Source organism: Merops nubicus, unplaced genomic scaffold (assembly GCF_000691845.1).
Source record: "Merops nubicus isolate BGI_N331 unplaced genomic scaffold, ASM69184v1 scaffold2555, whole genome shotgun sequence".
In the NCBI taxonomy this organism is placed as follows: domain Eukaryota; kingdom Metazoa; phylum Chordata; class Aves; order Coraciiformes; family Meropidae; genus Merops; species Merops nubicus.
In genome coordinates this window covers 1-24,666 of record NW_008610053.1, presented here as the reverse complement: position 1 = coordinate 24,666, position 24,666 = coordinate 1, and the positions used below count along the sequence as shown (strand labels likewise).

General features: G+C 40.8%; 1 protein-coding gene across 1 annotated transcript in view; it reads left to right on the top strand.

Moving 5' to 3' along the window:
- Window positions 1-24,518, top strand: part of KIF13A (kinesin family member 13A) — a gene marked incomplete at its 5' end in the record, with an annotated part of 62,256 nt that extends 37,738 nt beyond the window's left edge. The window contains 20 exons of the mRNA XM_008940752.1: window positions 878-1,042; window positions 1,336-1,509; window positions 1,788-1,939; window positions 2,055-2,187; window positions 2,299-2,445; window positions 3,402-3,440; window positions 4,741-4,840; window positions 4,932-5,058; window positions 6,091-6,146; window positions 7,411-7,535; window positions 8,492-8,668; window positions 9,927-10,019; window positions 10,832-10,984; window positions 11,367-11,444; window positions 11,961-12,008; window positions 12,432-12,543; window positions 13,507-13,658; window positions 14,191-14,295; window positions 20,313-21,414; window positions 24,235-24,518. Of these exons, the coding sequence (XP_008939000.1) occupies window positions 878-1,042; window positions 1,336-1,509; window positions 1,788-1,939; window positions 2,055-2,187; window positions 2,299-2,445; window positions 3,402-3,440; window positions 4,741-4,840; window positions 4,932-5,058; window positions 6,091-6,146; window positions 7,411-7,535; window positions 8,492-8,668; window positions 9,927-10,019; window positions 10,832-10,984; window positions 11,367-11,444; window positions 11,961-12,008; window positions 12,432-12,543; window positions 13,507-13,658; window positions 14,191-14,295; window positions 20,313-21,414; window positions 24,235-24,518 (3,522 nt within the window). The remainder of the gene's footprint in view (window positions 1-877; window positions 1,043-1,335; window positions 1,510-1,787; window positions 1,940-2,054; window positions 2,188-2,298; window positions 2,446-3,401; window positions 3,441-4,740; window positions 4,841-4,931; window positions 5,059-6,090; window positions 6,147-7,410; window positions 7,536-8,491; window positions 8,669-9,926; window positions 10,020-10,831; window positions 10,985-11,366; window positions 11,445-11,960; window positions 12,009-12,431; window positions 12,544-13,506; window positions 13,659-14,190; window positions 14,296-20,312; window positions 21,415-24,234) is intronic.
- Window positions 24,519-24,666: the final 148 nt, after the last annotated feature.

Genomic DNA, 24,666 nt, shown 5'->3' with positions numbered 1-24,666 from the left:
GCCCAGCTACTAAAATAGTAGTAGCTATTTTAGTATAACAGTAGAATAAAGTTCCAAATGTCAGTGTAGGTAACTGAACAAAAGCAGTATATTAAGGTGTTGTGGTTTAATCTCAGCCAGCAGATACTTTGCAGCCACTTGCTCACTCCTTCCCCCTCCCAGTGGGATGGGAAGGAGAACTGAAAAAGAAGAAAACTTATGAATTGAGATAAGAACAGTTTGATAAGAAAAATAAAATATAATAATAAATATGATAGTCATGAAAAGAAATATAAAAGAGAGTCATAAACCCCAGGGAATGACAAGTGATGTACAATGCAATTGCTCACCACCTGCTGACCCATGCCCCAGCAGTGATCTGATCCCCCCCAGCTCCCCCCAGTTTATATACTGAATGTGACATTCTGTAGTGTGGAATATCCCTTTGGCTAGTTCAGGTCAGCTCTCTTGGCTGTGCTTCCTCCCAGCTTCTGGTGCACCTGCACAGCAGCAAAACATGGGAAGGTAAAAAGTCCTTGATTCCTTAGCAGCAACTAAAAATGTCAGTACATTGTCAGCATTTGTCTCATACTGAATCCAAAACGCAGCATTATTTTAGCTACTAAAAAAAGTCAGCTCTACTCCAGCCAAAACCATGACATAAAGTTCTGATGTACCATCATGACACTATATACCTTTCCAGTGGTGTGTGACTTTAAATGGTCAGGAGTTCTGCATATAATTTTTTAAATTATTATTCCTTTCTCCTCTTTTCACATTGTTGCTTTTAATTTGGTGGTTGAGAGCTCTTCAGTTAGATAGTTCAGAGTTAGATAGCTACTGTCTTAATGTCTTTAAGTCCTCTGTGCACAGGTCCTTAGTATTTGTCCTGCCTTAGGTTGCAGGGCGGCTGCACGTTGAAGTAATGCGAGTCACGGGGTCTGTCCCAGAACGTGTAGTAGAAGGAGACGACTCATCTGAGAACTCCAGTGAGAGTGGGAGTCTGGAAGTCACAGACAACAACGGAGAAATTATTCATAGAGCCAAGAAGCTCTCCTGCAGGGTAAGTGAGAACACGTGATGGGGTTAATGGTTTCAGGCCTTTGTAACTATGAAGTGAGTCTGGTGTAAAGTACGAAGCTCTTTGGGCTACTGCTTGGTTTAAATTCTGGAAGGAGAAAAAAGACTTTGCTTGTTCTGATTCCATGTGGATCGATCTGTGCTTGCCAGTGGCTGCATTAATTTGCAGTTGCAGGTGTCCTTTAAAAATTCTTCTTGGATTAAGTAGTTTTTGAACCATTTACAACCGAAGAAGAAACAATCATATATATGGCAACATCTGTTTCATCTCCTCAGGTAAAAATAAAAGAAGCAACCGGACTGCCACCTAATCTCTCCAACTTTGTCTTCTGTCAATATACATTTTGGGATCAGTGTGAATCAACAGTAGCAGCACCAGTAGTAGATCCAGATGTGCCTTCACCTCGGAGCAAAGATGCTCATTTTACTGTGACCTTCTCTCACTGTAAGGTAACGATTTTTGTTACGAAATAGCGTTACTGGGAGGATGATGTGTTTGAGATAAGCTGTTTAGAATTCAAGCCTTATTTTGCTCGGGGAAGGAGGGAATCAAGTCATATAACTAATGACACTTGACTATACTTTAGAATGCCATAATATTTCACTTCATCACTTCTTCAAAATGCAGCAAAACAAAAAAACCTTTTAAGTATTGGTCCTTACAGACTAGTTGAGGAGATAAGAGTTATTTCATTTGATTGGATGTGATTTATTTTTCTTATTGCCAGGACTATGTAGTGAATGTCACAGAGGAGTTCCTGGAGTTCATTTCAGAAGGAGCTCTTGCTATTGAGGTGTGGGGTCACAGATGTGCTGGCAATGGCAGCTCTGTTTGGGAAGTTGATTCTCTTCATGCTAAAACTCGGACGCTGCGAGACAGGTACAAAGAACTTACACCTGAATGCTTCCAGCAGCTTTCCAAAGGCTTTCTAATGGCTGTGGTGCACAAAACGGACTTTGAGGCAACCATTAGTTTTTGGGGGATGTCTTTTTAGGTGGAATGAAGTAACTCGAAGAATAGAAATGTGGATTTCCATACAAGAATTGAATGAGATGGGAGAATATACTGCAGTCGAACTCCATCAGGCAAAAGATGTGAACACAGGGGGCATTTTCCAGCTTAGGCAGGTATGTATCTTTTCCCTTTCTTCTTGTTTGTGCTTATAATGACTCTTAATTTTATTCTCACTTTCTCTCTGAATTTTTTTCCACCTCTCTGTCTCTCAATTACCTGTTCAGGGTCATTCTCGCAGAGTTCAGGTGACAGTGAAGCCTGTACAACATTCAGGAACGTTGCCTCTCATGGTAGAAGCAATTCTTTCAGTCTCTATAGGTGGTGTGACTGCCAGATCAACCAAACTCCAAAGGGGCTTGGACAGCTACCAGGTAAGACAGTTATTTTTGCACGCATTGATTTGGTTTGGGTTTATTGTTCTAGAGCCAGCCCAACATAACCCCAAAAGACCTTTAGGCCACTGGTACACAATAAGTTATTTTACAGTTTTACACGTGTTTGAGGTTAATACATTGTGAGCATATGATGTCTAAATCTGTGTCTCTTTTTTTTCTTATAACTCAGTGTGTAACTGATAAAGTACCAAGTGTGGTATTCAAATACTGAATGTGGAAATGGTTTTTACCTTCGTGTATAAAGGGGCTTACTACTAGATTCCTAGTGCCATTATTTTCCCTCTCTTGTAGGGAGGGTGAAAAGTTGAGGAGGGGAAAAGCAGAAAAAAAAGAAAATTAGTAGAGAAAATTACTTATAGAGAGATACTATTTACCTCTTCAAAAAGGAGTGAGTTATTTGATCAGGCTATTTCATATAGCAGAAAACGTCCTTAAGTATAAATGACTTCAAGCTGATACTGGACAAGTTCATATTGGACATTAGGCATGTTTTTTAACAGTGATGGCAAAGAACAAGTGGAATGGGCCACCCAGGGAAGCAAGGTGCCTTTTGTCATTAAATTAAGAAGGATTACATTCAGAAATAATTATAACCTTAAAGACAGATGAAACTGTGGAACTTGGAAGACTGGTAATAAGCCTGCTCACTCTTTCTTCTGGCAATGTATTCTGTGGTGGTTTTAATTTTTTAAAAAAAATATTTTCACCAATATTCAAGTTGCAATTGAGCTGCTATAGTCTGTAATGGAAAGAAAAAAAAATCTGTTTCTACCTGTTAATAAGATTTTGGTTATTTGAATGTTGTCATTTTAACATTTTAGAAGTTTGTGGCAGAAATGTTTGTATTCGTATTTGGGGGTATTTTCTGTGAGTTTCTGCTGAGAGAAATGCATGTTTTTTTGTGTTTTACAAAATCTATTTTGTCCTACCAGAAGGAGGAGGATGATGGTGGTGATATGGATAGTTACCAGGTATTGCTGCTGTTGCTGTCAATCCTGTGGCATGGGGCACAGCTAATGCTAATAGCCAGCAACTGCCAAACAAGCATACTGGAGCAAGCAAAAGCAGCTTTGAAATACATACATGCTGTGCATTTAAGAGGCTACCTGGGCTATAAACCACTGCTGTTTCAGTTCACCTTGTGACTTTATACTCTTGCAGTGTGCTCTCTTTAGTACTCAGCAGTCAGCTCTCCTAACTGGCTACATGAATTACTATGTGAATAAAAGCTTAGAAACTCGTAACTGAGAATGAAAACAATTTCTGCTGAATATCATAGGGAAAAGAACAACCACCTGCAGCTGCAGGTGTCTTTCCCAACCAAATTGTGCAACATAGGATTTTTTTCTTTGTTTTCTAAAGAAAACATAACGTTTTAAGTTGTGCAGTTTTGTGAAATGCATGTGGGAGAGAGAGGGGAGAATAGAATGTGAGTGGGGGCAATACAGAAGCTTCAGTGAAGCAGTTGTTTTTATCTACACAAAAACAAACCTCAAGCCTGCTTCTTTGTGTGTCATAAATATAAGACAGTCACAATTAGGACAGATAAAAGACTCATTTAAAAGGCAACAAAAGGCAGAAGAGGAAATGCCTAAAAAAGTAAAACACATTCCAGACTTCTACCTGGAAGACTTATTTCTAATAGGCAGCCTTACAGAAGTAAAACCAGTTAGGTGAGAATGCTGACATCCCTGAAGATACACTGTTAGGTTTTACAGCAGGCTCAGAAATACCAGTTAGGGTACTAACTTCTTGCGGGCTGTCTGTGCGCTTCCTGACATATCACAGAGAAGAACAAACCAGATTTTCTGTGATACCACAAAGCATGATTGCATGATGGGTTTTGTTTGCATGAGAAGTCTTTTAATTGCACTGGTAGCAGCTGCTAGCAATGGAGTTTTGTGCAGGTTTGAGGGCATACTGACCTATCTAATCTTCAGGACAACTTATGATCAGCTGATGATGCCTGTTTTTCCTATCCCATATGCTATGAAAAAAATTGATTGCCACCTCTGTGAGTAATTGGTGAATAATTCTGTTCAGCAACTGAGGCAGTCACATTTTCTTTTCCTCCTGTTGTAATCTGAGACTTGAAAGCAAATAAGTTCCTGCTGGTGGGTGATGAGGTACTTAATCAGTGTGCATGTCATTTGGGGAAAAAAAGTTTCCTGCATCACGCAAACTGTTTAATTCTGATGAAATTACCACAAAATTCACTGGCCTTTTAATCTGAACAGCATAGCCTAATATCTTTTTCTCTTTCCACCTTAGGAAGAAGATTTAAACTGTGTACGAGAAAGGTGGTCGGATGCGTTGATAAAACGCAGAGAGTACTTAGATGAGCAGATTCAAAAGATCAGCAATAAACAAGGTTTGGAGCTTAAAGTCCCTCTTAGAAGTACTTGATTCTCTATGTCATGAAAAATGTCTCTCTCATATAATACTAATCTCTTTCACTGTAGAAAAATCGGAGGATGATCTAGAACGAGAAGCCCGGCTGGTGGAGCAGTGGGTAGGGCTGACAGAGGAGAGGAATGCAGTGTTTGTTCCAGCACCAGGCAGTGGAATTCCTGGTGCCCCCGCAAACTGGTATGTTCAGAAAAAACACTGGAGTGGTTAGCTTTTTCTAACATGAACATGGTGCACGATAGGTAAAAATCTAAGGATGTTTTGGAGATTTCTGCGTTTTTGTGTAATACTTCAAATCACACTCAGCTGGGAGACGGCTGGAAGGTCAGGTGCTGGTTTGAATGTAAGAAAGGTTTGCTTAGTATAATGTATCACCTAAAGTATCTTTGAGAAAGCTGTTGAGGCTTGAATTTAATGTAGTATTTTAGTTTTACAGAATTCTGAGAAATTTATCCTGTAGTTTGACTCAGAAAATGAGTGGTTCAAAAACAAATGGTAGAACAAGTGATAATTTCATTGATAAGGGGTAGGGAAGGGAGAAATTCTGATTTCAAAGGTTGTTCTTTTCTGCTTCATTTGAATTTTTAATGTATTTCTCTTTTAATGTCATTTAAATTTGTTTTGACCAAGATCATTGGAACTGACATGCAAAAAAGAGTGATGCGACATGTTAGATTTGGGAAAGTGTGGACAAGAAATAGGCCTCTAATCAAGTACACCCTGATGTCTCTGATAGTACCCAATATCTCTTCTTCATTGGGTGAATGATGCAGAGGATTCTTTCCTCACCATTTTTTTCCCCTTACCCACCTGAAGTGTGCTGTGGTCACATCTGAAAGTGTATTTATTGATATAGAGACTATACCTTGCCAGTAGTTATGTAGCCAGTTGTTTGAAAGTTGCTAACCTTTATGTACAAGATGACTACAGCCAGTTGACTTCATGAGAAACAGAACAGGGTGTTTAAAACCATCATCCTCACAGCAGCTGAAAGGTGCTGTGTGGTGTGAATTAAGTTTTGGCAAAGCGAAAGATTTAGCTGCATGTGTAAATAAACATAACTGTGCAACATAGGGATTCAGATTAGCCATCAAAAAGTTGACAGCTTTAATCATTGGTTACAGTTGGAGAACTCACTTGGAAACTTGTTTGCCTAGATTAGCTTAGATATGAATTTGCCTTCCTTGTTAACAGCAGTTTGTTTTGTTTCAGGATTCCACCTGCAGGAATGGAAACACATATACCTGTCCTCTTCCTTGATTTGAATGGTATGTTGTAGCAGCAGAAACCTGGGGGGGAGAAGGGGATTCATTTGGATCAATAAATTGTTAAATGGAAGAATGAATCTGAAATGTATAAGAAATCAAACAAGTCTTGGCAATGACATTGTCTGATGTCACTTGTAAAATATTTTTTCTTCTGATTCTATGTTGGAATAATTAAGCACAACTATTTTGAAATAAAGATATAAAAATTGGGGAACATGAGTACAAGGATAGACTGTACAACAGAAAATAGTGTAAGAGAGCAAGCTTAGTTTAAGTTGAACAGCACATAAATAATGTAAATGTTTGCATGTACAAAGCCATGTGTCATTAAAGCACTGATGGACAATCTCCCAACACTTTCAGACCTCCTTCTCTGGTATATCTGTAAAATCTTAAACAGCTGGTTTAATGAAGAGTGTGTTAAGATTATAGTGTTTTGTTAGAGGAGCTAAATGTTCTCCTTTTTTTAGGTATTTAGTTTTACATGTGAAAAGACTCTTGATATATATTAAGACACAGATACACACTGTAAGCAACAAGAGCCTAGAGTTAGCACCACATTTAAGGACTGTTCAGGAAGCAAGTCTGTAAGTGTAAATTTGGCCATAAAGCAGAGGAGGGTCTATAGGCCTGGACACATCCAGCACTCCAGTGGGCTACTAGGCATGTTTCTATAGTCAACACATTAATACCTCCTTCAGAGTTTGCTTTTGGTGATACACACTCTTCCCTTCATCTGTGCTCACAGGGAGTGTTTTGTATTTGGTTTTTCATTATCCGCAGAGATTAGCAGACAGAAGATCAAATCAGATATTTATGAAGATTGATGGATTATTGCACAACTTTTAGGTTTTTTGTTTGGCTAAATGCCTAATATAGCCAGAACTCCTATTCTCAATTTAAAGACTCTCTGATATGTGATAACTGATTTAACTAAGACTTGAGCTGGTTAGGCTGACAGGTCAATAACTCGGAAATTTTCTGGCTGGGTAAGTTGTTTATGTGCATACCTAGGAATAGTTCTGAACACTGTTTAGGTTATGTGAGAATGTGTTCAGGCCGAGCCTTAGCTTGGTTTTACTTCCCTCCTTTTTTATGCTGAAATTGTCTTTAAAATGCTGCCTAGTAATATGATTAATTAGGATTCAATGTAGTATGGAGGATGGGTAGGACTTTATTACAACTTTGTGTTACGACTTTACCTCTCTATATTAATATCCTTTGGTATAAAACTCTTTCATTCTTTGCACATTTGTTTCATTAGCTGATGACCTCAGTGCCAATGAACAACTTATAGGTCCCCATGCATCAGGAGTTAACTCAATACTACCAAAGGAGCATGGGAGCCCATTCTTTTATCTGCCGATCATAAAACACAGTGATGATGAGGTAAATTGTTAGCAAGCCTCCTTCTTGACAACTGCAGCTTATGTTAACACTTTCTTCTTATGTTTTATTTTCTACTTGTATATATTTAATCATTATTATCTTTTTCTCTTAGAAGTACCATCTGTATCTAGCACTGGCTTATTTAGAATTTAAGAGACTATGACTTGTTAGCTCTTCTGCCTTAATTCAGCTCTTCTTGGCAAAATAATAATTTGGATGTCTCACTCAAAATCCTTTTTTCATCTTTCCTCACCCCTTCATCATTCCTCTTGCAGGCTCTTGATTCTTCAGAGGAAATACTTCATTTGTTGTGCACACTAGGCAAAGCATAATATTTAAAGAAAACTTTTTCCTTTGTAGTACACAATTACTTTTTTAAATATAAAATTTGGGAATTGTTGGAAGTGAATGGTTCTAAATCTATTCTGGAGTGTCTTAATTTCTTCCATGTTCTGTGCCCACCCAGGCCATTGCATAAGAGACCATTTCCAGAATAAATGGGATGCTAAAGCTGGGGGGGAGGCAGGGGGAAGTAAAAAGATGTTCTGCAGGATTGGACCATGTTTGTTCTGTATGGGCCATTATAACCTAAGCCAACACAGGTGGAAGATTTGACATTGAATTTAATAAACTCGTGATACAGATGCAGTAGGATTTATATTCCTTCAGTCTTGTTTCTGGTTTCCTTTCTGTCTCCAGCTGTGTAAAGACTTCCTCCTGGGGGAGGGTTTGCACAGTGCAGGGCTTGTGCTCAGTTCTTTTCCCCAATATCTTAACATGCTGCTTCTGATAAATTCTTTACTTTGAAAAGGAGGTTTGACTCCACTTTGTTCAATGATGCCTATTTTTCTGTCATTAAAGAACTGGCTTACTTCATGTTAAACCGTTGCTTTATACCTGTTGTTAAAGTAACTCAATCTTTGATGTCCCTTCCCTTCCTCCATTTGTCTGCACAGGTTTCAGCCACTGCTGCCTGGGACTCTTCTGTCCATGATTCAGTGCACCTGAATAGGGTAACTCCTCAAAATGAGAGAATTTATTTAATAGTGAAGACCACAGTGCAGCTCAGCCATCCTGCTGCCATGGAACTGGTGTTACGCAAAAGGATCGCGGCCAATATTTATAACAAGCAGGTAAGAAGTTTTATTTTTTGATGGTTTGTTTTTTATTATTAATAGTTTCATAGCTTTGATTTTATGAATGTTTTCTTAGCTGCTTGCTTCATTTTGTGTAAGTTGGGTCCCTCCACTTCTTACAAAAGACAACTGGAAAACAGATTTTTATAGGTTGCAGGAACTGGTATGTTCCTTTGAACTGTCCATTTTTCAACCTGTTCAGAGTGTAACAGTTGCTCCTTTAGTAACAAAAATGAGGTTTACCTTCTGTGCAACTTGAAATGTTCTTTGTATTCAGAGCAGTTTGCAGTAGCTTATCTAATACAGGTTCACTGTAGCTACTCTGTTTCTGTTTTTGGGGCCTTCAGATGTTTAGTGTAAACACAACAGGTCTTTTTTTCTCCCTCTTTGCTACTTTCTCTGTTATTACAAACTAAGCTTTTTTTCTCACCACTACCCTCTCTCTGTATATTCTCTACCCTCTTCAACTTGACGATTTTGGGTAGGGTGTTTTATTTGGCCAAAAGAGTGGTTGCTGTTCCCCTCATTTTGCTGCTTTGTGGGTTCAGTCAGTGAGGTGCTCTCTGAAATCATGTTCCTTTCTGTTTCCCAGATGACTAAGACCAAAAGTGTTATTTCAGAATTGCCTCAGATTTTGCAGTGCAGTGGGGGAAGGAGCACAAAACAGCTGTTGTATTACTAAGCAACTTGCTAAGCAGCTGAATTCCATGGCTTTTTGCTTTTGGCATATTGTCCTTTGCTAGTTTGGTTTGCCTAAAATCCCTTATTAGGTGAAAGCTTTTACAGCTAATGATGTTGAGGGCTAACTAACCTGATGGTGAAGCATGGTAAGCTTGTGATTAAAACAGTGAAAACTCTGGGTACTATTTTAGTTATGGCTATAAAACAGAGTTATACTTTCCTGTTGCAAAAGGAATTTTCTACCTGTTTACAGGTGGCTGACAAAATAAGAAATGGTTGTATCTGTACATTAGAGACTTCTTAAGCGGGCAGTTTGACCCTTACAAGTTACCACACCAGGATAGAACATAAGTGCAAAACAGGAGGAAACTGTTACTGCTGGAACTTCATAGAATTGTGTACTAAGTGTAAGGAATACTTAAAGGATCATTAATGCTGAAAAGGAACTTACTAAATTATGGTCCTGAAAGATGTGCATTTGCAGTAGAATAGTTTGCATTGGGACCTTTTTGTTTCTTAGGATGTCATAAATAATCATTATCAAAACAATAATGGAAAATTACTTTGCTTCTAGAGTTTTACCCAGAGCCTGAAAAGGAGAATATCCTTGAAAAATATATATTATGCCTGTGGAGTGACCTATGAAATAGTATCCAATATACCGAAGGTAAATGAGACCACGTTTCTGAGTTCAGTTCATGGAAAGGAACAGAATGACCTACTGCAGTGGGTGATGCTGATAGAGAAGTGAATGTCCTGCCTTGTCAGGGGAGGCAGCTTGCCAAAGTGTATTTCCCGAAGCTCAGTGGTGAGATCATGTTTATCTTTAAACAGTTGAAAACAGTAGGGATTTTATTTTCTCTTCTACCATGTTTAACTGAGTTCTTGTAGCAGAGCTATTTCTGAAATCATTTCAGTGTCTGCAGAGAGAACATGGGGGGTACACAAAGGATGTTCAGGTCAGTGAGAATGGAATAGCTGGGAAAATTAGTTTGCAGAAATAGAAATTGCTTTTTATAGAGGAAGCTTGTACAGGTTGTAAATCTGCTTAGAAAATTTATTTTAAAGGTAAACAACCTGGACAAATGAAAATATAAATACTCAATCACCACGTAATTGTCACTTTTTATGCAGTAGAACTTGAAATTTAAACTCGAGGAAGGAAGCTGCATTTACTTGCCTAAAAAATTGTCACTAGTTAATTCTTAACATAGGTGATTTCAGGCTATGTGTGCATTATTTCTACAGGTACATTGACTATGGCAAATGTGCAAAACTTCTCCCAGCATGATGTCTTCTTAGTTCAGTGTCATTTACATCCGCATCAAAAAGTCCTGGCTCATTGATTGTGATTACTGATTAAGTTAAGGATTATTGATTCCTATACTCTGGATTGAGGTGGTCTAAAAAAAGTGAATGAATAGATTAAACCAACTACTTTAATTTTTAAAAACTTGAAGAGCCTGACCTGTCGTTTAGGCCACGGAGGAGATCGAGGACCGCGAGACCCTGGCGCTGATGGCGGCGAGGAGCGAGAATGAAGGGGCGGCTGACGGCGAGACCTACATGGAGAAGTACACACGTGGGGTGCTGCAGGTGGAGAACATCCTCAGCCTCGAGCGCCTCAGGCAGGCAAGGAGCTCTGACAATTCAAGGAGAGATGGTCATCTTTCAGAAATATTTAGTGGTGGCTTGGTTTGGGGGTTTTCTGGAGAACATTGGGTGCATAAATGGAAGACTAGTTACTTCTGTGAAACAGAGAATTCCAACAGAGACAGCTCTAGTAGCTATAGCTGGCAGTGGTGTCATATGCAGAACCTGAGGAGCCAAAGAATGAATTTCGGGCACAAAGAATGGATTTCAGGCACAAATTTTGGTGGGTTTGTGTGTATATGAAGATTTGTAAATGCCAGCCCTGTTTGCTGTTAGCCACGTTGTTAAAAGCTTCTGTTCTGCTCGATCATTTCTCGCGAGGAGACCGTGGCAATGTTTAGCATGTTTTTTCCTCACACAGGCAGTCACAGTCAAAGAGGCACTCTCCACCAAAGCCAGGAACATCCGCAGAAGCATCAGCACTCCAAATGTCCACCATGTAAGGACCCTTTATATCATATTAACACTAATGGGGCCAGGGGTGTGCTGTTTGTGTGCTGATGTAATGCTTGCACAAAGCGATACGGTAATAACTGTTCTGAGCTAGGACTAGCCAAGTTGTAGGGAAGTTCTCATGAATGAAAATGAGTCGTTTGGAAACCCCTACCCACAACTGTCCTTCCTAGGAGATAAAGAAATTGACAGGGAAGTGGGAGGGTTGTTCAAAACTCTTTTGGAAGAATATCCATTTTGGATGACAGCTGCCCTTGTTCAGGAGACTTTCACTTCCAAGTCCTTTAAATTTTTTCATAGATAATTTCTATTTTGTGTGCATTTTGTGTTCTGCTACCACCTGCTCATAGAGCACAAACATAGCTGTCTTTATAAATAAATTCATCTGAAAAGAGACAACAGAAAATTACCAGGAGTAAATGCTCACAGTGCTTCTGCAAGGCATTACATTTTACAAATAAAAGGAAGGCATTTTGTCATTCTGCCTGTTGGTGTTCTGTAGGTATCCTGTAGCCGACTCGATCTTTCTGCCTGTGATGAAGATGATAAGGTAGGTAAATGTGCCAACAAAAGGCACACATTCTCAGCTTTCCCCCCCCCTTGGAGCAAGATGTATCTGAAAATTGAAAGAATTAGGAAAACAGTAGTTTTAACCATGTTGACATAATATGTCTTCAAATTGCTGCACTAATTATGTATTATTTTGAATAATCCTCATCCTTCTTTGCTCTTCATATTAGAATTGTAGAAACCTGCTATTTTAGAAGAGGAAGTTACAGCAAAACTTAATATGCTTCATTGCTAATTAGCTTCTAAACAATCCATTTGAGACAGAATATTGTCTTAAGTCAGTAACTTGACATTCTTTCACCTTTTTTTTTTTAAAATACAATACCTACCTTTGAGTTTACTTATGTTTTTTTTCTGTGTTTGCCTGTATCAGCATGCATATTTATGTATTTTTGTTTCTTAGGGTTGGTCTGAAAGTCACCTAGATATGTCTGACTGTTCTTCCAGTTATCAAGATGTCTCATGCTATGGTACTTTACCCAGGGAGTCACCTCGCAAGAGCAAAGATGGCAGTGGTGGGTGTAACTTTAAAGCATATGCATAATGACAGTGGTTTTTTTTAAAATTACTGTGTTAAACTGAAGATTAAATTCTCATTGCTCTTCTCTTACTAAATGCATTATCTGGCTTCTTGCTTTAGCAGCTAAACATAATCTGGAAGTAGGGGAGAAAGGGGGAAATGCATGAGGATGTCCAGGAAAGGATGAGAAGTTGGGGGTGTCCAAAAAAAAAAAAGAGGAGAGCAGAAGAACAAGCTAGATGTGAGTCAAAACAATGGAATAAAAACAGAAAACACACACACACAAAAAAAAAGAAGAGCTGCTCTTATTTTATGAGTTTGAAAATTTAGCTGCTCTTGTTAAAGTGGGAAGGGTCCTTTTGCAAGTTCTATACATGATTTGGATGTTTGCTCTGCCATGTCAGTGTGTCACAGGTGCCTTATTTTCTCCAGGTCAAATTGTAACTCTCTGGTCTTGATCAGGAGTACAGGTAGAGATACTGCTGCAGTGGAGTGGGACTGAGCTGATTCATCCCTTCCCTTGCCTGTGATTTCCTTCTTGATCATCCTGGTCATGCAGGATTGCTGGTGTGGTCCCAAGGCAGGATTTGCAGTGTTATGGGCAGGGGTCTGGTGAGGCACAGGAGGCAAAGGGCTGTCAGTTCCAGTGTCAAGGACACTTCCCACTGGTTTATGACCAAGATGAAAAGGAGACATGCTGGAGCTTCAGCACAGTGGAAGCAGACACTGCTATTCTCTGCTTCCTTTCTGTTTCCAGACCTCTCAGAGGGACACAGTCTCCCCTCGTTGAGCTCTGTGTTATCTCAGGCTGGGGCCAGTGGTTGAATACTAAAATATTGACTTTTTTTGTAGCCAGCAACTTGCCAAAGGCACAGCTTAACCTTCAGTTATTTTCAATTATGCACTTGCAGTCAAGATCAAAAGAACTGAAATACAGTATTTTTGCTTTTTTACCTAGGTGTTGTAGCAGAGAATTCCCATGCTTTAATGACCAGCCCTTTTAAAGCATTTTCTCCTCAGCCACCAAAGTTTTTCAAGCCCTTAATGCCAGTGAAAGAGGAACATAAAAGGAAGACCCCACTTGAAAGCCGCCCTCTGCTTAGTCAAGAGGTAATCTTTGAAAACTACCTGTTTTTTTAAAGGAGATTGAGTGATTTTGTGTACTTGGCCAATCATTTGCAGCATGCATCTGTTGCAATAGAATTTCGTAATTATCTCCTAAAACTAATCACTGTTCTTTATATGTGGAGAGTTTTTGGTTTGTTTTTTTTTTTCACCTGAAACCCTGGGTTTTTTTTTCACATCTTGGTAAGTCTTCTCCTTTACCAGGGTCCTTCTGTTGTATATTAAACCAGCAGTAACCTACTCTTTTTTTTTTTTTCCCTTCAGCAAGATGTTGGATTTTTTCCTAGCTAAAACCCAATTCTGTGACAGAGTGTTCTAGGGTGGTCATAATTCTGACTTATTCCTCAACTTAAAACTCTGAGAGGAGTGCATGAGCTTCCCTATCTATTAACTCCAGTTTCACCAGCACGGGTGTTCCACTTCCATCATGCCTGAATGCCTCTCTAGCTTGCAGACATTTAGCACCAAGATCAGAGTTGTGGTTTGTGTGATGTGTTGTGTGTCTTAACCTTTGCAGAGCATGCCTCCACCTCAGGTGCATGGCGCTGGCTGTGCTGTGCCTTCAGGAAGCAACGCCAGCAGCATGCCTCTAGAAAGCAATAGAGTGCCTGAGGAGAAGATTGTAAGTTCTGGTTTCTGTTATGAGGCCTGGTGGTGGGCTTAGGGCTGTTTGGTGGTGGGCTTATGATGCTACTTCAGCAGAAAAAAGGTGTTGTGTGGATACAATCACTTGTGGCTGATGGTAACTAACAGTTATAAGGAACAGCTGCATGCCTGGCTTGCAAAGGCCACCATCTGTCATTGGAACTAACTCAACTGGAACTTTGCAGTTTGAGGGGTTTTTTTTGGTTTGTGTTGTGGTCTGGGTCAGGTTTGTTTTTTTTTTCTTATATGTGATTTGTCTTGTGGGGTGTGTGGGTGAGGGGAGGCTCCACCTTTTAGAGGGCACAAATGGTGGTTTAGTGAACCATGTTGTTGTCACTCTAACGTACCTTGTATGTTACCCAGATTTTGTGACTATACCCCAGAGTAAATGGAATGATCCCATGTGGTGTAAGTAATCATGCACTGAGGTGTGGGGAAAAGCTTCTCATTGCCTGATGTGGAAGTAATATGACTAAAATAAGATTGCTGCTCTTAATTAACCTGCAGCCTGTCTTCACTGTAATCCAGGAGGTGAATTGAGGTGGAGGGCTTGTATTTTAATCTGCACCTGCCAAATCTTCTTCTCACTGCTGCTTCAACAAAAGGTGTATCATCATCTCTGCTCTCTGACAAACTGAGTTTTTGGGCTGTGGAACATGGCTGTAAATACTTGCTTTAATCAGAGTTTTAGATTTAAAATTTAGAACCTTCAGATTATTTCCTGTAACCCTTATAGGCCTCTTTTACCTCAAAGTGCTAATGACAGATTCTTCCTATTCAACAGTTATTTTAATTCCTACCATATCACCAAGCTATTAAAAAACCTATTCTGGATTTCTAATGTGATTTTGTAGGGTGCTATACCAAGGTATCCTGAGTGTTCTGATGTCTGTAATTGAAGCATGGCTGCTGGTTTTGCATAGCAGCTGGTTTATTCTCAGGTTAATTTTCCATAAGGTGGCTGACTCACAGCGAGTCACTTGTGCAAATACCATGAAGGTATTTGGAAGACAGTCTTCTAGTGGGTTGAAAAGCATCCCTTGGAAACTAAATAGTTACAAAATTTTCCATAGCAACTTCAGGGCACTTCTAATCCCTTGAGTAAGAACAGGTCCCACCCTGTGCCTGCCCTGAATTAACCCAGGCATTTGCCTGTGCTGTTTTCCAAAGATAAGCAGAAGCTTTCAGAGCTGGAAGATGGCAACGTGGTGCACCAGGCTTTTCCAGTTACAATGGAAGTAATTCACTGAACACTGTAAGCCTTCTGTAGCCAACAGGGCCCTGGAAAGAGCTGTTCTTTCAGCTCTCAGCTGCTTGCTCCTACCTTTGCTCTGACTTCTCCCTCACCATCAGCACAGCTTTTTGTTTGGTTGCCTAGGAGGTCAGATCAAGGCAACTGATCCATCCAGCTGATGACTGGACTACCACAAGGTTATATTTTTTTGGATCTACTCCCCTGTCTGATCACCTTATAGACACTTGAGTGGCTACCAAGGAAGTAGGCAGAGGAGGCTGAGACAGCTACTTCACAACCCTGCCAGCTTGTGGCACCAGGTTATCAAGTGATGGCTTCTGGGGTTTTTTTCCCTTCACTTTAGGAAAGAAGCTTCTGTAAGATAGAGGCTTCCCAGCCCACCCCACATTTTTCAGAGCTGTAGCCACACCTAGGTTTTAAGTAGGCTGGAGTATAAATGTCACACATTGGAATGAACAGTGCTGTCAGAACGAGTTCAGAGATTACACTAGGGCAGAGTCACAGCTCTGCATGAAACTTCATCTGGTTCTCTCTCTGATTCATAGTGAACCTTTCACATTATCAATCAGTCCTGTAAATGATTGCTTTAAGGTGCAGACCTTCATACTCCTAATTAATCACTGGATGATCAGTGTCACTTCAGGTGTGATGCATTTTACAGCACGTAAAAAACGTATAGAAATAAAGTGACTAAACATACAGGAAGCTAGTAATTGGATTAATGTTCTGCATTTGAGTAGGCATAGGAATGATGTTTGGCTGTTTTCTCTGGGATCTGTTAACTTTTCTTGAATATGTTAAAGAAGGGGAAAAAAAAGCAGTGAACAATATTTTTATTCAATTGGCCTGAAATAGAGTATAAGACCTAAAATTTTAGACAGCACTTCCACATGCATTTAATATTGCAGCTGTTTTGAAACAGCAGGAGATAAGGGCATCCACTCTAATAGCTGAGTACAGTGTGGTACGTTCTGGTTGGGTGCAGTGTGTTCCTACCGAGCGTAGCTGAACACTGCCTGTAATTAACACGTCGAGGGGGGCTTTGGCTAAGAGCAAATCCTCCTCACAAGTGAGGAAATCTGAACCACCACTAAGTAGTACTGATTTTTAAATTGGTGAAATGGGAACTGGCATCTCTGAGGTTACTTGAGAGCTATAATTTAAGGATCTGAAAACTCAGACCCTTTAACCACACGCTGTTGGTTACAAAGCAGTTGTAGGGAAGCTGCTCTGTGTTCATGCTCATTTTGCTTGTGTTATTGCTACAACTTCTGTAGACTTCTCTCCCAGGTCTTGCTGGCACATTCTTACTGTTACCAGTTCTTGAATCTGGTTTTCATTACAGTCTTTCTGTTACTTCCCAAGGAAGGGGTTGCAGTTTCTTCCTCAATTTTTCAGGGATTTTATTTACATCAGTAGCCTGAGCAGTACAAGGTGGCTTCCTTCTTTTTCTCCCCTGTATCTTACACCCCTAGGAATTTGAAGAACCCTGACAATGCTTTGTTCTGGAATGTCACATTTGGGAAGCTCAGGAGGAGCCTTTAAAAGACATAATTCTTGTCCCCACAAGGGGCATCTTGTGTCTGTCAGGAGGTGATGTCTCCTCACCTATTGGCAGCATTCTTCACAACCCACATTCTAGTGATGAGACTGCTGCTCTGCACATTAGCTTTCTTATTTAAGACAATAGGTGACCCCAAAACAACACACAGCTGGCAACGTGGTTACTTATTCAGCTTGTCTTAATGAAATCACCAGTGTCTGTGTGTCTGCAGAGCCATTGCTCAGTTACAGTACCTCTTATCCCATCTAATTCTGAACAGGGACCCAGTGTCTACTATTTTTTTTTTTCAGTCAAGTGAGGAATCTTGCTGAATTTGACAGAGAAATAAAGAACTGTTACGAAAATGCCTTTTGGTTTCAAGTGTCTGTAATATTTGGAAAACAACAAACCACAAGGTTCTGCATAGTGCAAAACTTTTGCACAAATAATAAGCGTGAAAGGGAAGGAATAAACAGAATAACTGAGAAAAGATCCCTCAAGGATGAGTAACAGGTATACTCCCAGGTGCAAAAAAGGTGCTTTTCATAATGCTTTAGTGCTTGGAAGGGTCTTCATAGTCCCAAGAAAGCAAGTATATTTTGTCCTTTACTTTTAAAGGGACTGCCTGCATATTTCTGATCTAAAGAACAAGGTTTTTCAGTAATATAAATCATGTCAGTCATCTAGTGGGACATTTCATAACACTATCACTCCTCTGCAGAGAAATAAATAATTGCAAAATAAAGCCTTCATCCAATTTCCCTATGTGAAATATCTCTGAAGCAGAGCTGTGAAAACTAGTAAGCAAAGGATGCCAGGCCTTTACCAGAGCAAGTATCAATACTCTGAAATCTGGTTGGATCTGTCAGATAGACAAGCAGAGGTGTCAATTCTCGAGATACTCATTGCCAATAAAAATTTTAATATTATTGAAAATCTTGATTCAGCTTAAGAGGCCGCTCTGTGTGGGTAGCATGAGTGAACTGTGTCTGCTATAAGCTTGAACATGGTGGGAAAGAAAATGGGACCTTGTTTATAGATAAAGGACCATAGCAAGTAGTGATCACTTTTCTTCTAACCTGCATTTAAGTCATTTAGAACATCTTTACAGGTTTGGGTTTTGTTTTTCTTTTTTAAAATCACACAAAAACTGGGGAAAAAAAAAAAACACCGCCAGGTTAGGAAGAAAGATCTTGTCACAGAAGTATATATTTACATCCAAGGATGTTTTAGTTAATTGCTGCTGAATGGGGCAGGGGGACTAGTCACAAATGGCTTGGAAAAGGCCAACGTACTCAATGCATTAGATTTCAGTCTTCATCTGCAGAACTAGCCTTCGGGAATCCCAGGCCCCTGACACCCCAGGGAGAGGGTGGAACAAGGAAGAGTTACCCTTGGGGTAAGTCTTGATTTGAAGGAAGGCAGGCTGGAAGAAGTCATATGATACGAAGACAGGCTGAGGGAGTTGAGGTTGTTCTCTCTGGAGAAGAGGTTATGGGGGACCTTGTAATGACTTTTCAGTACCTGAAAGGGGCCTACAAGAAAGCAGGGCAGGGGCTCTTCACAAGGATTTCTTGTGACAGGACAAGGGGTAATGGCTTTAAGCTTGCAAAGGGGAGATTTAGATTAGATGTTAGGAAAAAGTTCTTTAATATGAAGGTGGTTGATCACTGGAATAGGTTGCCCAGAGAGGTGGTGAAAGCCCCATCCCTGGAGACACTCAAGGTCAGGCTTTATGAGGCTCTGAGCAGCTTGACCTAGTAGGAGATGTCCCTGCTTATTGCAGGGGGGTTGGACTAGATGGCCTTTAAAGGTCCCTTCCAAACCAGACATTCTCTGATTCTTCTGATGTGCCAACTGAACAAAGCTGTCTCTGTGTTTGAAGCTTTGTCATACAAAGTGAATTGAGCAGTCTTGGCTGTTATGAAGTATAGGAAACATTTTGAAGAGGATCTTTATCTTAAACTTGCTGTGTTGGTTCTCAGTGCATTGGTCATCTTGTGAAGTATTGTACTTTTCCTTTTCCATTGGTGATCCATGGCAGGTTTCTGAAAACATCAAACTACTTGAGAGATCAAGCAGGATCTGCCTTGATCAGTAGTTGAAATCCATAATGCAGATAAAGGAATTGAGAAATAGTAGGTGCTTGAGTTCCTCTAAACTTTTGAATACTTCAGCAGTTTTCATTTTTCTGGAAATATCTGGACATATTTTTTCTAGCAGGAATTTGCTGTAAACTAACCATTTTTAATAGATATGTGTGTATGTACACAGATGTGTATGTATATATACACACAGGTTTATACATGCGTATATATATCTATAAAGAAATATTTTTATGAAAAATTAAGTACATAAAAAGCATCCATGCAGAGTCCTGCCTGAAGTATTTTATATTGGAGGAGGATCATAACCATGTTGCTGGGGTTTTCCTCAGATGCATCATGACAGCCAGAAGTCCTCAGCTTCAGCTGGGCTCTGAAAGCCCCATGTGTGGTCTGGTCACAGTGCATCACCACTTGCTACCAAAGGGGAGTTCAGGGAGCTACCCCCAAGGTCCACCAGGTTGATTATTTCCCTCCAAGCATGTACATGTACATGCACAAATGCTTCCTTGAAGACTCTCTGTAATATTTGATCCTTTTGCCTTTGTTTTCAAACATGGGGAACGTGTTCAGGTGGTAGCTGGGGTAAGCAAAGTTTAGTCTCACTGGTATCAGTTAATAGAAAATGTCATTGTGTGGGGTAGTTTTTAATAATATTATTCATTATTTCAGTGGACACCCTGTAATGCTGCTTCCATTTATATTCATGTTTATTTTAGGTGGTCAGTTAGCTCCACAGGATATCTTCAATAGGTTTGATTAGTGTAAGTCATGAGGGAAAGAAGTTTGTAATACATGGCTTTAATGTAGACATATAACATTTTCATATTTCGAGCATTCCTTGTGTCAAACTTTATTGCTTTCTATTTTCTGAACTATTTAGAACTTTATTTTCAAAAAATTGAATAGCTCGGTGTAGATGGGTTATGTTCCCAGCAACTCTTTTCACAGTTGTCTTCTGTTCTTCAATTAAAGAATATTAAGGTTATATATGTCTTCACCTTCAGAAAGCAACAAACCAAGGAAAGTTTATTTTGAAAATTTTACTGTTGTAGGTTCTTAATCCCATGCAACTCCCTCTTCTTTTCCAGGACTCCGAGGAGGAAGACAGCGAGTTGGAGGCCATTAATAAGAAACTAAGTCCACAAAGTTTTCAAAATTTCCGGCCTTACGTACCGGAGGAGTTTGCTGACTTCAGTGTTTACAATGCTAGCCTGGAGAACAGGGAGTGGTTTTCTGCTAAATCAGACTGCATGGGTTCACGTGCTCTAGAGAAAGAGGTATCCCGCAGCCCCACCACGAGCAGCATCACTAGTGGCTACTTCTCCCACAGTGCCTCTAACGCCACGCTGTCTGACATGCTTGTTCCCTGCAGTGATAGCACAGACCAGCTGGCCGGGCACACGAGGGAGCTGGACTCTAGCGATCCCTCGGGACCATCTCTTGCACATGACCTAAGATCATCTTCCAACAAGGAATGTCGAGAGTCAGAAAAGGAGTTGGTGAGAGACAAGTTACCTGTGCTACCACTGAAAGAAACCAGTGCCTTAATGGAACAGGTACCACTGTCCCTCGACGCCACTGATGGGGACTCTCAGCAGTTACCCAGAGCTGGATCATTCCCAGCTTTAAGTTCCTCGGGGGGGAGAAATACCTGCCCTGCAATTGAGTTTCCAGCACGTGAAGCAACCGTTGAGCACACGACGGACATTCTAGAAGACCACTCCTTCACAGAGTTCATGGGCGTCGAAGATGGGAAGGACTTTGACCATTCCTCAGCTCCTCAGCCGTGTTCCCTTGCGTCCTCTAATGGAGTGGGCTCCTCAGAGCTGCCCCAAGGCCCTGCCGTGGAGCAGAGCACACACATGGGCCAGGTGGGCTCTGCAGCACCAGCAGGTGACCGGCTCGCAGGTGCTGTGGAAAGCCCTTTGTGTTCTGTGCCAGTGAAAGAGACCTCAGACCCTGAGACTCACCCTGCTGCTCCTGTGGATGATTTCCTTGAGAAGGACCATTTGGAGGGTTCCGATGGGGAAGAAGGCGCTTCTGCAGATCAAGCCCACGTCTTGCCTAGCTGGGTGGCAGTGGGTGAGCAAGTCTGTGTTGGCAGTAGTAAGATGGGCACGGTGAAATACGTCGGAACGGTGGATTTTTCAGCTGGAATCTGGGTTGGAGTTGAACTCAACGTTCAGCTGGGTAAGGCTAACAATGGTGGGGGGGTTATTGGTGAGGTTAGTGTGATCTGGTGTAAAGCTAAACCACACATACTGTTCAGTCATGGGAAATACCCCTCTTCAATTTCATATAGGCTTGGAATCTGATATACCCAGTTCTAGGCTTTCTGTTTGTAGGAGCACTTTGCTAAGGGTTGACTTTTAACTGTCTTAAAGCCCTGTTCTCACTTTATGCAGGATAATGCGTTGTGATATTTCTGTTGGTATCAAACCATTTTTATAGATTCAAAAACCAGATGAAGCCTAAAACTTCCATAATTTTTTAAAAATCAACATGTATGTTCATGGGCAGTACTAACAACAGACATTGCTTCTCAAATAGGTTTGCTGTTGGTAGCTTTTGGAGATTTAATTTTTTTTAAAAAAAAGTTTAATTACAGAGCACAAGTTTTCTTTCAATTCAATTCAGTGGGGTCAGAAAAAGTCAAATGCTCTGCAAGTGATGAAACCCCCACAGAGATGCTTCAGATCTTCAATGGTTTTAGTAGTTTAATAGCTACTAACACTGATACTAGAAGTTTCTGTGGCAGCTAAGTTTTAAGTTTTGTAAACAATTGGCTTGAAGGACAGTTTATTTTGTAAAATGAACAGATACATGACTTTTTAAGGTATTCATGTTTCAACACTACAATTGTATGTGCCAAATGTATGTTTCCAAATCTTTAAAAGATTGAGAATAGAAGCCAATTGGCTGGGTACTCCCATTAGGTCCCTGTGGCCAAAACTGATATGACAAAGCACTGGCTGAGAACCCCCATTCTATTATTATTGGATCTTCTGTGTGGAGAGGTCCAAGGGTTTGAAAAGATCGAGCTTCCAATAATAATAGCCTCAGGGCCTCATCATGGGATGTATCCCATTCCCAATGGCAATTGTTTTTCAATAGATCAGAGAGGACGTGCTATCACAGAGAAATCTGGAATATGTTTTCTCCAATATTGTACAGTCCCCAGTATTTCCTGTAACTCCTTTTTATTGGACAGCACTTTTAATTGGCTCAAATGAGACAAGGTATCAGAGGGGATGTTCCAGGTTCCCCCTTTTCACCTTATCCCCAGGAACTTAACCTCTTGGGATGGGGGTTGTATTTTCTCCTCAGGAATTTCTATTTGCAAGTCTGCTAGATGCTTTATTATGGCATCATAAGCAACTTTTACCTCTTCCTCACTCTGGCCCCCTATCAGCACATCATCTATGTACTGATAAGACTTTTATTTTGGAGTTATCTTTTATTTCTGGAATATTTTCCAGTTCACGCGCAAGTGTGTGATGAGCCAGTGTTTGTAGCCTTGGGGTAACCTTGTAGAGGTATATTGCACCCCATCCCAAGGGAAAGCAAAATATTCTTGGTCCTCAGGATCGATGGGAACCTGAAAAAACATGTCCTTTATATCCAAAGAAGCCAGCACTGGGTGTGCTGCTTCCTGAATCTCTAGTACCAAATCCACAATGCTGTCCTTTGCAAAACAATTACCAAATGCACCACTTATGAGTATTGGTTTTGAAGAAAAGGTAATGCCACACTGCTCAGCCAAATCAGCCTGCAGTGTAGACATTTGTGCCCCAGTATCTACCACAAAAGTTACTGGATAACGTTTTGGCCCAACAGGACATGCAAGTTCCAAATCTCTGTCCTTATTTCGAGCTAGTCATAACACATTTTGCCAGTCCTTTGGAACATGGGAAATTTTAGAATCTGCTTGAGTAACAACTATTTGTACATTGTCTCTGTATTTACATCATGTCTGTGTTCATACCCTCCTCCACTGCCTGTTAGACTGTTTTTAGCCGGAGGAGGGCTGTCTAGTTTCCCAAGGTGGAGGGTCTCCCCATTGATCCCCTCTGGGAGCTGGACCTCGACTGGGGTCCTCCCGATGGATTATTATCTCTGTTGGGCCTTTGGGACCAGAGTCTTATTTCCTGTAAAAGCAAAGAGTCCGAAATCCTGTCCAGTGCTGAATCTGAGATCCCCAGGTGTCTGGCATCATCTTTAAGCTTATTTAGCGAGTCCTGATTCTGTGTTGACGAAGGACATGATCTTCCGGGGCGTTGGTTTCTAGATTAATTATTTGGTCTCCTATCCTGCCTATCCTTCTTTCTCACTATCCAATCACCACGTGATTTCTTCTGTTGATTAGGAGGAGATAGTTTCCAAGGCAACCCAGCAGTTGCCTCAGCATAGGAAAGCCTGTTAGTCTGCCTAGTCCCAAGGGACTAAATTCACAGCATTGTTTGGCATAAGTCAACAACTCCCTCACCAGTTCGGTCCATGTAATTTGCAGGGTTCCTTCTTTAATTCTGTCTTGCATGTCCATCACCTTAGCTTCCATCTCTTGAGGGAACCCCCTGACTAAAGGGTTCAGTCTGTTCCAGTCTAGGTTACGAGTCCAAGGGCTAGGGTGATCTCTCAACAGCTGGCAGTCATAAATGGCTTGCAGTGCGGTAGCTTTGTGGACACTTACTACAATGTCAGAGTAGCCTCCTTTGAGGGCAGTGGGTTCCCCTCTGCAGATGGGGTCCGTTTCGCCAACCCAGTAAGCTGCACGTTGGGTCAGAGACCAGGGGTGATCGTGGTTCCCTGTGGTTAAAATAATTCCGGGCCCCCAGTTTCCTGCAGCTTCCTGCTCAGTCAATAAAGTTCCGTCACCTCCAGTAAGGGAAACTCGCATAACATATTCAGCCTCTGTTTCAGTTGGGAGTCTACTGAACTGTTTGCTTAATTTCGCCAGCTCCATGGCAGAATACAGTTTATCCTTAGTCTCTGTATCCGTTTTCCTTGAAGGGAAGCACGATGGAACTGTGAAAGGCAGAGAGTACTTCCACTGCAAGCCACGGCACGGAGTCTTCGTTCGGCCCGGGCGCCTCAGCAAAGCGCCGCCCACGAGGAAAGGGAGCGGCACCTCACGGTCTCAGGCATCCTCCACTTCAGAGAAAAGGAAAAATTCCACGCCTCAAGGCTCAGCACCCTCTCCTAAACCAGGAGGAGAAGTCCTCTGCCATTCAGGAGATGCAGCAGCTTCTGCTTTTTCTAGGAAACAGGAAAACAGGAAATCTTGGATTAACTAAACTGCAGTATTTTTGCACTTACTACACGCATCACTGTGTAGAAAACTTTATGGATTTTTGAAGCTATTGTACAGTTTAATCTGTCCATATGGAATGTGTATTCTCTAGAGTCCTTGACTTAATTCTCTAATTTTTTATAAATAATATA